General features: G+C 43.0%; 1 protein-coding gene across 1 annotated transcript in view; it reads left to right on the top strand.

Moving 5' to 3' along the window:
- Positions 1–15041, top strand: part of MYO19 (myosin XIX) — a 175034-nt gene that overhangs the window by 148044 nt on the left and 11949 nt on the right. Inside the window, exons 19-23 of the mRNA XM_075335795.1 lie at positions 5113–5213; positions 10457–10593; positions 10670–10799; positions 10888–10973; positions 13519–13851. Of these exons, the coding sequence (XP_075191910.1) occupies positions 5113–5213; positions 10457–10593; positions 10670–10799; positions 10888–10973; positions 13519–13851 (787 nt within the window). The remainder of the gene's footprint in view (positions 1–5112; positions 5214–10456; positions 10594–10669; positions 10800–10887; positions 10974–13518; positions 13852–15041) is intronic.

Raw genomic sequence — 15041 nt, 5'->3', positions numbered from 1 at the left:
TGTTCCTCCTTGGTGGTTGATGTAAGCCACCGCTGTGGAGTTGTCCGACTGAATTCGGATCTGCTTGCCTTCCAGCCACTGCTGGAACGCTTTCAGGGCAAGATACACTGCCCTGATCTCCAGAACATTGATCTGAAGTGAGGACTCTTGCTGGGTCCACGTACCCTGAGCCCTGTGGTGGAGAAAGACTGCTCCCCACCCTGACAGACTCGCGTCCGTCGTGACCACCGCCCAGGATGGGGGTAGGAAGGATTTCCCCTTCGATAATGAAGTGGGAAGAAGCCACCACCGAAGGGAAGCTTTGGTTGCCTGAGAGAGGGAGACGTTCCTGTCGAGGGACGTCGGCTTCCTGTCCCATTTGCGTAGGATGTCCCATTGAAGAGGACGCAGGTGAAACTGCGCGAAAGGGACTGCCTCCATTGCTGCCACCATCTTCCCCAGGAAGTGCATGAGGCGCCTCAAGGGGTGTGACTGACCTTGAAGGAGAGATTGCACCCCCGTCTGTAGTGAACGCTGCTTGTTCAGCGGAAGCTTCACTATCGCTGAGAGGGTATGAAACTCCATGCCAAGATATGTCAGCGATTGGGCCGGTGTCAGATTTGACTTTGGAAAATTGATGATCCACCCGAAACTCTGGAGAGTCTCCAGAGTAGCGGTGAGGCTGTGCTGGCATGCCTCTTGAGAGGGAGCCTTGACCAGCAGATCGTCTAAGTAAGGGATCACCGAGTGTCCCTGAGAGTGGAGGACCGCGACTACTGTAGCCATGACCTTGGTGAAAACCCGTGGGGCTGTCGCCAGGCCGAACGGCAGTGCCACGAACTGAAGGTGTTCGTCTCCTATGGCGAAGCGCAGAAAACGCTGATGCTCTGGAGCAATCGGAACGTGGAGATAAGCATCTTTGATGTCGATTGATGCTAGGAAATCTCCTTGGGACATTGAGGCGATGACGGAGCGGAGGGATTCCATCCGGAACCGCCTGGTCTTTACGTGTTTGTTGAGCAGTTTTAGGTCCAGGACAGGACGGAAAGACCCGTCCTTCTTTGGAACCACAAACAAGTTGGAGTAAAAACCGTGACCCTGTTGCTGAAGAGGAACAGGGACCACCACTCCTTCTGCCTTCAGAGTGCCCAGCGCCTGCAAAAGAGCATCGGCTCGCTCGGGAGGCGGAGATGTTCTGAAGAATCGAGTCGGAGGATGAGAGTTGAACTCTATCCTGTAACCGTGAGACAGAATGTCTCTCACCCAACGGTCTTTTACCTGTGGCAGCCAGGTGTCGCAAAAGCGGGAGAGCCTGCCACCGACCGAGGATGCGGTATGAAGCGGCCGTAAGTCATGAGGAAGCCGCCTTGGTAGCGGCACCTCCGGCGGCCTTTTTAGGGCGTGACTTAGACCGCCATGAATCGGAGTTCCTCTGATCCTTCTGAGGCCTTTTGGACGAAGAGAATTGGGACCTGCCCACACCCCGAAAGGACCGAAACCTCGACTGTCCCCTCCTCTGTTGGGGTAAGTTTGGTTTGGCCTGGGGTAAGGATGTTTCCTTTCCCTTGGATTGCTTGATGATTTCATCCAATCTCTCACCAAACAAACGGTCGCCAGAAAATGGCAAACCGGTTAAGCACTTTTTGGAAGCCGAATCTGCCTTCCATTCCCGGAGCCACAAGGCCCTGCGTATTGCAACCGAATTGTCGGCTGCAACCGCCGTACGGCTCGCAGAGTCCAGGATAGCATTAATAGCGTAGGACGCAAATGCCGACGTTAGAGATGTTATGGAAGCCACTTGCGGCGCAGACGTACGTGTGAGTGCGTCAATTTGCGCTTGACCCGCTGAGATAGCCTGGAGTGCCCATACGGCTGCGAATGCTGGAGCAAAAGACGCGCCGATAGCTTCATAGATGGATTTCAACCAGAGCTCCATCTGTCTGTCAGTGGCATCCTTGAGTGAAGCCCCATCTTCAACTGCAACTATGGATCTAGCCGCCAGTCTGGAGATTGGAGGATCCACCTTGGGACACTGAGTCCAGCCCTTGACCACGTCAGGGGGGAAGGGATAACGTGTATCCTTAAGGCGCTTAGAAAAACGCTTATCTGGACAAGCCCGGTGTTTCTGGACTGCCTCTCTGAAGTCAGAGTGGTCCAGAAACATACTCGTTGTACGCTTGGCGAACCTGAAACGGAATTTCTCCTGCTGAGAAGCTGACTCCTCTACTGGAGGAGCTGAGGGAGAAATATCCAACATTTGATTTATGGACGCGATAAGATCATTCACTATGGCGTCCCCATCAGGAGTATCAAGGTTGAGAGCAGCCTCAGGATCAGAATCCTGATCAGCTACCTCCGCTTCATCATACAGAGAGTCCTCCCGCTGAGACCCTGAACAATGTGATGATGTCGAGGGAATTTCCCAGCGAGCTCGCTTAGGCGGTCTGGGACTGCGGTCCGTGTCAGAGACCTCACCCTGGGATCTATGAGACACCCCGGGAGGACATGGTTGTTCCAACTGAGGGGAACCAGGGGGCAATGACTCCACAGTGCCCATGGTCTGAAATACCGGTCTGGACTGCAAAGCTTCTAGTATCTTAGCCATTAGTAAAAACTGTAAACTCCGTCCCTGTCACCTGGACAGTGTTAGCAGGTGGTTCCCCCTGGGCCACCCTTAGCAGAGGCTCCGGCTGAGTAAGTGCCACAGGGGCCGAGCAGTGCACACAATGAGGGTCAGTGGAACCTGCCGGTAGTGAAGCCGTACATGCGGCGCAGGCAGCATAGTAAGCCTGTGTTTTGGCACCCCTGCTTCTTGTGGGCGCCATGCTGTTGTCTCCCCTGAGCAACCCAGGAGGGTATATAGCCAAAAATCAACCGTGCACTATACAGTGTAAAGTATAGCCTATAATCATATAATCTATAGTACACTTCTGCACAAGTGGGGCCAGCACCTGAGGTGCTGCTTACCGGACCGCTCAAAGCGGTTGTGTGGCCACCAGAATCCCTGCCTGGGTCTCCCAGAGCTTGTCTCCCCTCTCCAGCGTCAGAAGAGCTGACAGGAATGGCTGCCGGCGTCCTGAGGAGAGGAGGGGGCCGTGGGCGTGCCCTAGAAAGTGCGGGAAACTGGTGCCCCACTGTGCACAGTGAGGGGGGTGGAGTATGCAAAGCATGCTCCAGCCCTCAGTGCTGACATTCTGTACAGCGTCCCGCCCTTCCCCTGACTGGCAGGCCTGGGGGCGGGAAGAGAATGAGACTAGGCCGCAAAAGCCGGGGACTAGCGTTATAAGCGCGGCCGCCGTATAAGCGCGGTCGGCGCGGATGTCCCCGGCGCACTAACAGTCCCAGCCGCGCCGCATGTATAACAATGGCAGCGGCGGTCAGCGCGGTAGTCCCCAATACACTACACACCCAGCCACGCTGCAGCGTGTGATGGCACAAGTGCGGTCAGCGCCGCGGTCCCCGGCGCACTAACACACCCAGCAATGCTGGAGTGTTTCTGTGCGCGGTCCCCACGGGGACACAGAGTACCTCAAAGTAGCAGGGCCATGTCCCTGACGATACTCGGCTCCTTATCCAGCAGAATCCCCAGGGGCTGTGGATGGAGCACGGTCTCAGTGCCTGGAGACCGATTAGGATCCCACTTCACCCGGAGCCCTAATTGGGATGGGGAAGGAAAACAGCATGTGGGCTCCAGCCTCCGTACCCGCAATGGATACCTCAACCTTAACAACACCGCCGACAAGAGTGGGGTGAGAAGGGAGCATGCTGGGGGCCCTGTTATGGGCCCTCTTTTCTTCCATCCGACATAGTCAGCAGCTGCTGCTGACTAATCTGTGGAGCTATGCGTGCATGTCTGCCTCCTTCGCACAAAGCAAAAAACTGAGGAGCCCGTGGGAGCACGGGGGGTGTATAGGCAGAAGGGGAGGGGCTTTACACTTTTAGTGTAATACTTTGTGCGGCCTCCGGAGGCATAGCCTATACACCCAATTGTCTGGGTCTCCCAATGGAGCGACAAAGAAAATTATTTCTGGTGACTACCTCTTGAAGCTCATCAAGAGAATGCCAAGAGTGTGCAAAGCAGTAATCAAATCAAAAGGTGGCTACTTTGAAGAACCTAGAATATTAGACATATTTTCAGTTGTTTCACACATTTTTGTTAAGTATTTCATTCCACATGTGTTAATTCATAGTTTTGATGCCTTCAATGTGAATCTACAATTTACAGAGTCATGAAAATAAAGAAAACTCTTTGAATGAGAAGGTATGTCCAAACGTTTGGTCTGTACTGTATGTATTCTCTATCTATTATCTAGCCATCCATCCTTGTATTATTTATCTATCCCTCAATTATCTATCCATCTCTTATCCAGCCACACACCCACATGCAGCTCTGTCAGCAGAAAAATAACAAAGTTGCTGAAGTAAATGGTAATGCCCAAAAACAAGCATGTGGGGTTTTTTTGTTTGTTTTTTTACAAAGGCTATTTTTTTTTTTCAATGTTTCTCAAATTTCAGATATTTTCTAATAAAGACACAAAACATATCAACTTAAATTTATCACTGTCAGAAAAAAAACAATCTGAGAATCACTGGGAGATGTTGTAGCATTCCAAAGTTATTACCACATAAAGTGACGTTTGAATAATGTGACTTTGCCAAAATTGTATTCGTAATTAAAGGAATCTGTCACCAAGTGGTTGTTACCCCATCTAAAAGTGGCATGATGTAGGGTTAGAGATCCTGATTCCAGTGATGTATAACTTGCTGGGCTGCAGTTGGCAGGTTTCTATGTACACTTTGCATAGGCAGAAATCTGTCATTCACTGGTGTAGACGGGGTTATACAGAGCTCATGAATTAGGTGGACTACATGGCAGCATGATTACTAGTCCTTAAATGATAATCTCCTGCTGATAAACCTGCTGATTATATTGAAACTACAGCAAGCAGCCCAGTAACTGACACATTTCTAGAATCAGGTTCTATGTCTCTACATCATGCTGCTCTTAGATTAAGTGGCAAAACCTTAGTGACATATTCCCTTTCCCTAAAAGCTGAACCTTCTATGAATTTGTTTTGCCAACTGTTGGACATTGAACAGTACTGACATTATCAATCTTCCTTTATCTTTTAGGATTTCTTTCCAAAGCTTTGTAAAACGCTACGAGGTGATTACATCTTATAAGCATAGTATAGCAATGGAAAAGAAAAAAATGAGAAAAAACACAAGTCAAGGTAATTTGCCAACTGGGATATCATGTAAACTAATATTCAAATGGTTGCAGTGTATATTTTGCAGTATTATCTTTTAGAGCATCTATGAAGTTATAAAATACATTGCAAGAATAGTCCTAATTTAGCAAACGTTTAAAGGCTGCACTGTGAGATCCCCTACTCATCTGATATGTGCCAAATGTAAGGGGATGACTGAATACAACAACTCAATTGCAAAAACAGCTTTGTGCATAGATATGTGCCCAGGAGTATGGATAAAATGATGCCCCTTTTGTTTTGTCGATTTTCTTGATTTGCTAATCTTATGAACATAGCCTTGGCAGCAATATATTTACATTGTGGCTTTCTGTCAGGGGCTCTGTTAGTTTTTATATCAAAAATAGTGCAGCATGTAGTGCAATACTTGTGCACAAACCACAGACTACACCAGTGCGTGAGCCCTGGTCCGTCACACCGCCTCCTTTTATAAGCAGCTCATTGTCTATAGACATTGTACTTGGAGAGTCTGGTGTGGGTGTGGTTAGCTTTCTCAGCTCTGTTGCATGTTAAATTTAAAAACTCTGTGTCAGATCCGCTGCACCCAACAAACTAAGTGATACTTTGTAGGATTCAGGGTGTCTTTGCTTATATCATGCTTATCTCAGATGAGGTAGCAAAAATCTGCTGACAGATTCCCTTTAAATACCAGTATTCAGTATGAAGTAAGGCCATACAAGAGCAGAGATCTCTAGCATGCATACATGCTGCACACACCACCTTGGCAGACTCCAGCGACCATAAAATATTTATTTCTCAATAATGCATCCTGTATGACCATCACCTCAGGTATGCTTGTTTGCACTAGTTTTTCTCTTCCGATGTGTTGCATTGCCAGCATTTTTGAACTATCAAAATTACTGATAGACTTTTTACAAAGCTACGATACACATTAGACTAACGGTAGCAAAAATTCTGGAGGAAAGGCAAGCTGGACATGCATGTATTTGGGGGTTTGGAGGAATAGTTGTCAGCCAAGAGAGATTATACCTATAGTATCTTCACAGCTTCATGTATCAAATCCAGGATGTACTGGAAAGTGAAGATTAAATATATATATATATATATATATATATATACATATATATATATATATATATATATATATATATATATATATATACATATATACAGTACCTATTCTCCTATTAGCTGTCTTTCTCACATCTTCACTATTTTCTCACATCTTTTTGTCTCCTTCTTGTGGATATCACTTTACTGTCTGCAACTCTGGATTTATAAAAGTGAATTAAACTAAGGTAATTATCTACCTTATATGTAGTGTAAACTTGTAACAGTTGGTGTTGTGAGTTGTTACTTTGTGTCAGTATATACGGTACTCATTTTTGTTGTATGTGGTGTAAATGTCGCTGCTCGTCTCAATCTGTCGTCGTTCCTGTGCCTCTCCATTCCTGAAATATTGCCCCCTCTTTCCTGTATAGAAATCTAGTCTTTTTAGCCAGTTGGGAGTGGTTCTTAAGGAGACCCACAGAGAAGAGTGAATAACCATGCCCACTTGACTAAAAAGACTCTCTGGAATGATGAGGTACAAGAACACAAGAAAAGCATAGGATTCAGGAGGACAACGGCATTTAGGCCAGGTGAAAAATTACATTTATGGAAAGTGACAGAACCTCTATAGCACACTTATCCTTCCATCCTTTGTTTTCCTTTCCGTCTCCTTTTTTCATATTTTTAACACTTTTGGGTAGTTTGATGCAAGGGCTAATATAAAATATCTAATAGGTGATATATCTATATGTGTGTAAAATTAATAAACAACTCACATAGTTAAAATAGTTGAATTTATTATGACTACTATGGTGATAGCCTATTTATATATGAAGAGAGCAGGGGCTCTAGTGCCACATCATGTAAGTACTAGTAGCAATCCTAAAAGTCAATACTCTCCATGTGTGAGGAGGCTATTTGCTTAAATAATAGGCTAATACGGCCGTTACATAATTTAGGGTCAATACTCATAAATGCAAAAAAGAAAAAACATAGACCCTTGTGATTCAGTTTCATCCTAAGGGTAAGCACACACGGCAAGAAAAACGGAGCTAGTGGAATGCGATAGAAAAATCGCATTCCAACCGGACCTATGTTACTCTAGGGGCCAGCTCCCTGAAAGATTTTTCGTATCAGCCTTAATCGGACCGAGAAAACAATCGCAACATGCTGCGGGTGCAGTCCGATTTTGTTTTCACGCGCACCCATACAAGTCTCTGGGTGCGAGAGAAACATCACATTGCACTCGCATTACACCAGTGTAATGCGAGTTCCTTTTAGAGAATCGCATCAGCTGACAATGGAGGAGATGGGGAGATTACTCCCTCCCTCTCCTCCGCAGTGCCTGACCCCCTCCTCTGCGGCTGTGCTGTCATTGCAGGATCACATCACAGTGGCATGATCCTCGGCTTACACTCCAGCACAGCGGGGGCCGAGTGTCATACGACTGACTCGCATTAATGCCCGTATGGCCGCAGCCTAAAATAAATATTTTATTAGTAAAAAGAGTCATAATAGAAGCATACATAAAAGATGGGGTCATGACGTGGTGCAGAGAAAGAAAACAAGTCCTGGTATATACAAGTACAGTATATTAAACAATGTAAGTAATCATATGTTATGGATAGCAGAGAGAGGACAGCACAATGTAATATGAATCTCAAATGAGACAATGACGCTGAATAATAAAAGGGGTTAAAATTCTTAAAAAATAAGTGTTTTTTACAGTTCTTTTTAGTATGCTAATATTCATTTCCGTTTGACTAGTCGAGGGGGGTTTTGCTTCCCCAGACTACTGTAGTTGTCCAACTTTACATGTAATCATGCCCCTATAGGCCTAATTTGCAATAGCTAGTATCGTCGCCAGGCCTCTGCAAATTTGTATGTATGCATTTTTCTTGCCTGCACGTCATTTCACCTCTGAAACCAGGTGTAAGCTTCCTGACTTCAAAGGTGCACTGCACATGTCTAAGAGAGAAGCTGACATCCATGGAGAAGCCGATATCTTTTCTTTCCACCATGCGCAATGCGAGGACACTGCCTCTTGCAAATCATGTTATCACACCCACAGTAACGTCATACCATGCTGAGTGAGACAACTATTATAGGAAAACAAATGCCCCATCGACTTGCCAAAAGGAAATTAGCATATTAAAAATCGACTTTAAAAATCCTTTTTTAAAACCTCTGTTTATGTGTCAGAAATGATAAAGGTCTTGTTATGCAGGCTATTTAGAAAGGAATAGACAAATGATGGTGGGTTGGGAGGTATGAAGAACCTGTCAGGTTGCCTTTTAAAGGATCGATAATATATTTTAGGATTGCTACATCCAAAGACTAGCACTAGAGTTGGTGCTCTCCTTCTTTCTGAAGAGGCTACTTGCACAATAATATGTTATACAATTTTGCATTACTTAAAATTCTCCTTTTTTTACTCTACCTTTGTGCTTGGTAGCTGGATTCTCTGTCTAGGGCATGTCTTTAGGCTGCTTGGCATTATTACCCTGTGACACCCCCTTGGTAATTACAATATCAATAAGCATTGTGTAAAAAAAGGCCAACATCTCTGGAACCTTATGGCGGATTTAATCCCTTCACCCCCGGCCGATTCTCTGGTTTTATTTTTTTTTTATACTCCCCTTCTTCCGAGAGTCGTAACTTTTTTCTTTTTCGGTCAGTGTTGCCTTATGAGGGCTTGTTTTTTGCGGGACGAGTGTACTTTTAAAAAAAATCCATAAGTTTTATCATATAGTGTACTGGAAAATGGCAAAAAAAAATCCAAGTGCAGAAATATTGCAAAAAAAGTACAATTGCATGATTGTTTTTGGGATATTTTATTCACCGTGTTAACTGTATGGTAAAACTGATGTGTCATTATTATGCCTCAGGTCGGTATGAGTTTCGTTGACACCAAACGAGTATAGCTTAATTTTATCTAAGGGGTTAAAAAAAATTCAGAAGTTTGTCCAAAAACGTGGCACAGTTTTTGTATCATTTTTCTTGACCCGTAGAGTTTTCATTTTTTGGGATCTGGGGCTCAGTAACAGCTTACTTTTTTTGCGTCTCAAGCTGATGATTTTAATGGTACCATTTTTGCGCAGATCCTATGTTTTGATTGCCTGTTATGTATTTTGCGCAAAATTTGCGGCAACTAAAAAACTTAATTTTGTCGTTTGGAATTTTTTTGACGCTACGCCGTTTACTGATCAGATTAATTGATATTTTTTTAACCCTTTAATTTTCAATGGGGCGAATGGGGGTGATTTGAACTTTTAGTTTTTTTTATTTTTTAAACTTTTTTTTACTTTTAATTTTTTCAGTCCCCCTAGGGAACTATAAGGATCAGCAGTCTGATCGCTTATTCATTTCTGTCGATCACACGTATACAGCTGTGATCACAAGAAATGCTGCCCTCTTGTTACTGGCAGTACTTGACTGGGTGAAATCACATGACCCTGAGCTTCCATGGCAACCATCGGCTCACATTTATTATTGTAGAAATTTATAGGAGAATCCAGCACTCAGGGTTTGTAGATAAAGTGAAAGAACAATCGGCTCACAGTGATCACGTTACAGTGCCACCGATGAGGCCGGGTGAGTGAAGATTTTAACGCAGCGGGCATTTAAATCGCTCTGTCACATTTTGACAGTGAGATTCAAGGGGTTAACAGGCATGAGTGGATGTGTGAGGCACACATGTCAACTGTTCAAATCAGCTGACATGTGCAGGAATCGCCACTGGCTGCCCGCAGCAACCGCCGGTGATTACAACTCAATGGCTTAGGATGTACCGTTTCGGTCCACAGTTGTTAAGGGGATTAAAAAGAAAAAAAATCTGAATAATTGGAAGCAGACTAAATAAAATAAGAGCACCAATGGCCACTTTTGACCTAATGACCGTTCTTCTTTCAAACCATCTTTCTTTATGATAGAAAATATTTGCAGGACATCAGAGCTGAGTCATGGAACTTTGATGGTTGCTAACAAATCTCTACTTTTGTCCAGTACTTTAGTGATAATCCTTCACTTGTTATTAATCCATATATCTGTTACTATAATATTATTAGCGCTTTTATTGTAACTTTCACTCATTAATATTTATAGAAAATTTATACAAAAATATACGGTATTTCTTTTTCCTTTTTTTGTATTCAATTATTACATTATTTAATTGCACAACTCTTTCTTACTTGCAGATACGCTAGTTGTAGATGAGGATGAATTACGGCTCAAATCACAAAACATTTTGCAAGTGGTTTTGTCAAAACTGCATCCATCAAGTAATACGTTAGCACACTGCGGCACCACAAAAGTATTTCTGACACACTTTATGGTAAGAAAAGTCCCGTTTTTCTCTTGTATACATATAAGATCTGTTTATTACAGAAATCCTATTTAATATTTATCAGGTAGATGTACTTGAAAAACAAAGAGCAGGAGCACTTTCTGAAAGGGCATTAATTATTCAGCGTTGTTGGAGACAATACAGACATAGAAAACTGACCAGACAAAGAAGGGCAGCCATAACTATCCAAGCAGGTAAAGTAATATAACAGTTAGTTGGTTCTTATCCAGCTCGTAGTTAAATAATATTATGTCCTTATATCACTGTTCTACATCCACACAGCAATCAGAAGCTGGCTTACAAGAAAGCACATTGAAAAAATTAAGAAGGCAGCTTCTGTCATCAAGAGAACATGGATAAAGTGGAAGGTAAGGATTTTTAAAAGTTTGCTTTGAGTATGGAATGTGTAGAGAACAAAGAAATTACCCTGTACATACAGTTAGGTTCAGATATATTTGGTCAGTGACAGAGTCTTGGTAATTTGGCTTCTGCATGGCTATTTATTTAAAATGAAACAACTCAGATACAATTGAAGTGGAGACTTTCAGGTTTAAAAGTATCCTATAAAAAGTTTAGGAATTGCAATCACTTTTCTACAAAGCCTCCTCATTCCATGGGCTCAAAAGGAATCGGACAAATTTACTGTGCCATAAATAAAATGTTCTTTTTTTATACTTTGTGGAAAATCCTTTGTAAACAATGACTGCCTGAAGTCTGGAAGCTATGGACGTCACTAAATGCTGAGTTTCTTCCTTGGTGGTGCTTTGCCAGCCTTTACTGCAGCTGACTTTAGTTGTTGCTTGTTTGTGGATCTTTTCTACCTTAAAGGGAACCTGTCAGGTTCAATATACACCCAGAGCCACGATCAGTTCTGGGTGCATACTGCTATTCCCTGCCTAACCGTCCCTGTATACATTAGCATAGATAAATAAATCTTTAGAGAAAGTATTTCTAAAGATTTTTTACGGTATGCTAATGAGTGAAGGCAGGGACTAGTCCCCTGGGCGTTAGTTCCCCTGGCTAGTCGGTTCCATTAGCATGTTGGTACACCCCTGTGGGTGTGTTATCATGCTAATGAATGTGCAGCGTCAGAGGATGATCTCACTCACCTCTCTGTCGTCATCATCGCCCGACACTGTATTTCGGCTCAGTGCGCATGACCCCGGAGTTTCGGTCTTGCGCACTACTTTAGTTTGAAGCCAGGTCATGTACACCTGGCTTCATAGTGCGCATGACCCAAACTCTGGGGTCATGCGCACTGAGCCGAAATCCAGTGTCAGGCGGCGATGGCAGCGGAGAAGTGAGATCATCCTCTGATGGTGCGCATTAATTAGCATGTTAGCACGCCTATAGGGGAGTACTAATATGCTAAGGGAGCTAACTACCCAGAGGAACTAACGCCCAGGGGACTAGTCCCCTCACTCATTAGCATACGAAAAATGATCTTTAGAGACTTAACTATTTCTAAAGATCCCTTTATCTATGCTAGTGTATACAGGGACTGATATGCAGGGATTAGGAATATACACCCAGAACTGCTCGTGGTCCTAGGTGCATATTGGACCTTACAGGTTCCCTTTACGTTTTGTGTTAAGCATGTGAAATGCTCCATGGGGTTAAGATCTGGTGATTGTCTTGGCCTTTGCAAAATATTCCACCTCTTTGCTTTAAAAAACTCCTGTTTTTGCAGTCTGTTTTGGGTAATTGTCCATCTGTACCGTAAAGCATCATCCAATCAACCTTGCTGCATCCAGTTGAATCTGAGAAGAAAGTATAGCTCTGTACACTTCAGAATTCATGCGGCTGCTTCTTTCTTCAGTCACATCATCAATAAACACTAGTGACCCAGTGTCATTGGAAGCTATGCATGCCCCTGCCATCACACTGCATGACTTGAGACCACCCCTTTGAGCTCATATTTATTATATAACTGTATATTGAATATGTTTTGGTAAATAAATAGTTTAAATTCCATAATTTGTGTCACAATCCAAATATTTATAGACCTAACTGTAACTAACCGTTTTCATCCTACAGTTCTCTAGCTACTGAATCCACTAGTTGTGCAGTGGTGACATGCTGCACATCATTCATAAATAGTTAAAATTAAAAAAAAAGAATTATTTTTTTTAATGAGAATTAAAGTAATTTTTCCCATTCCATAAACAAAAAAAAAATACAAATTTTGTACCACGAATGTCCAACAATACCAACACAAAAATCACATTATTTATCCCATAAAATGAAGCATGATTCCCCCAAAACATTATGTACACCAAAATGCTAACAAAAAGTAATAAAACAAAAAAACAAACTTAGACCTCACAGATCAATTAACACTAGAAGTCCCAGAGAGGGGTCATTTGACATTTCTACTATTGGAACCCTATGGAGCTCGAAATTCCTGGGACTTCTAGTGTTAAACATTGTGGGTCTCAGACTATAGCAACACAAGCCACATGTGTGTGTTAGATCTCACAGAGCTGGTGAGGCGGGTGTACTTACTGTGGAAATCCATGTCAGAATGGCTGCATAATCCCTTAGGAATATTTCCCTGTCTTATATTAAATTGATCATTTTATACTCCTAAAATGCAGCACTGACATGGATTTTCAAAGTACACCATTCTCATGTGCTTGCAGATATCTATTTGTGTAACCTGGTGACCTGCTTCATCATGTAATTTTTACTATACAGTGAACATTGTAAAAATGAAACCTGAGCAGCAAAGGTGGAAATGTTTTATCTCACTCTATTCATTTCCAGAAATATTTTTTTTGCTCGTCTTTCTGGAAATACCATAGCGAAAAAGGAAGGGATCAAACCATTCTGTTTCCCCATCACTAGAATGTCAAAATTGCTCCGATAATGCAAAAGTAAATCTTGTTTTGTTTTTTTTTTTTTTCCCCCCAGAAACGGATGGAAGCACTGTCTGCACAGGAGCTGGATGACATTATAGATATTCTGGAAAGTCCAGCATTGTCAGTGGAACAAAAAACCAATGGCTCTTCAGATAAACACTATGCACAAAGCAAACCGCTGGAGTATTATTTTGTTGCACAGTCTTGGATTTTTGGTTTTGCATTGTTTAGAGCGCCACCTGTAAGAAACATGGGTGTTTCTGATGGGTTTAATAGGCATCTTCGGTTATTAGCTTGTCTACATCTACTTACTAGAAGGAATGGATACAGCGTGAAAGCGAACCAGTCAGAGCGTGGCATCACTTCAATCCGAGCACTACCTCAGGTATATATTTGATTTTTTTAGGTTGTATACATATAAATCGTAATAATATCAGATGTTCATTCCGTACAAATGTAGTTTACCTGTTAGTTGTTTTAAATTGATTGTTTTGTAAAGGGTCAAATTATAATAGGTAGAGAACTGGATGACAACATCTCCAAAACCGCATATTCTTTAGGGGGTGATTAAAGGGACTCGGTCAGCACAGAATGACTGTTCAAACCAAGTACAGATGAGGAAATGTTGCAAGTGGACAAGACTTACCTAATCAAGTCTGTGTGCAATAAAAAAATTGGATGCCATACGGACTATGTTAGTGACATCCATTTTTTACTCATACATTACCAATCTGTAGCAGAATACTGTATGTGGTATGAGAAAAAAAAATATTGCATACGGACAGCACACAAATGACAAGTGAGAAAAAAAATGGTTCTACTTTTCTAGATGAAAAACTATATATGCCTAAGGCTGCATTCACACATCCATGTGATGCACGGACTGGCCGTAGGTCTCCTGAGCTGAAAAACCGTCTCGTAGGCATTGCGCAGATATTGACAAAGTATTTGGCACCTATAAAGTTATATTTCAAGTGTGTTATCAGATAGTTTTCACTGGAGGTGTGTTATAATACTGACTAATCATAGACAGGCAGCAACACTCAAAGGTAAAGAGATCACACCCCACCACCAGAGCTTAGTGCAGGTTTCTCATTATGAACTAATATTTTAGGTCTGTGGAACAGGAATGGTCCCTGCTAATAGTTCCAATTAGTTAAAGAAGTTGTCCAGTTACCAAAACTGATTTTTTTTTTCTTCTAAAACTTGCTATTATGTGCCTCTCCACACATCTATTATGTTATTTCAGCAATATTACCTTTTATCGTGCTCTAGCAGCACATCCTCATTGCTGAATCCAGCTCTGATGGGGTTAATCTCTCTCCTGACTTCCTGGGTTCAGTTCCTACAACTCCCATAATCCTTTGTGCACACACACACACACACACACTGCGCTTTGCTCATCCTCCCACCCCCACCCCTGTGCGATAACATACTCTCCCAACAGACATGACTCCTCCTCTCCTCTCGCTCCTGCTGCCGGCCCCGCACACAGCTGCTTATTTTCATGTTGGACTGTGACGTGCGGTGATCACCGCCCACAGCCCAGTCGCTAAGGATTAGAGGCAGCTGTAG

Source organism: Anomaloglossus baeobatrachus, chromosome 2 (genome assembly GCF_048569485.1).
Source record: "Anomaloglossus baeobatrachus isolate aAnoBae1 chromosome 2, aAnoBae1.hap1, whole genome shotgun sequence".
In the NCBI taxonomy this organism is placed as follows: Eukaryota; Metazoa; Chordata; class Amphibia; order Anura; family Aromobatidae; genus Anomaloglossus; species Anomaloglossus baeobatrachus.
Note: the sequence above shows the minus strand (reverse complement) of the source record. Positions and strands in the feature narration are given on the sequence as shown.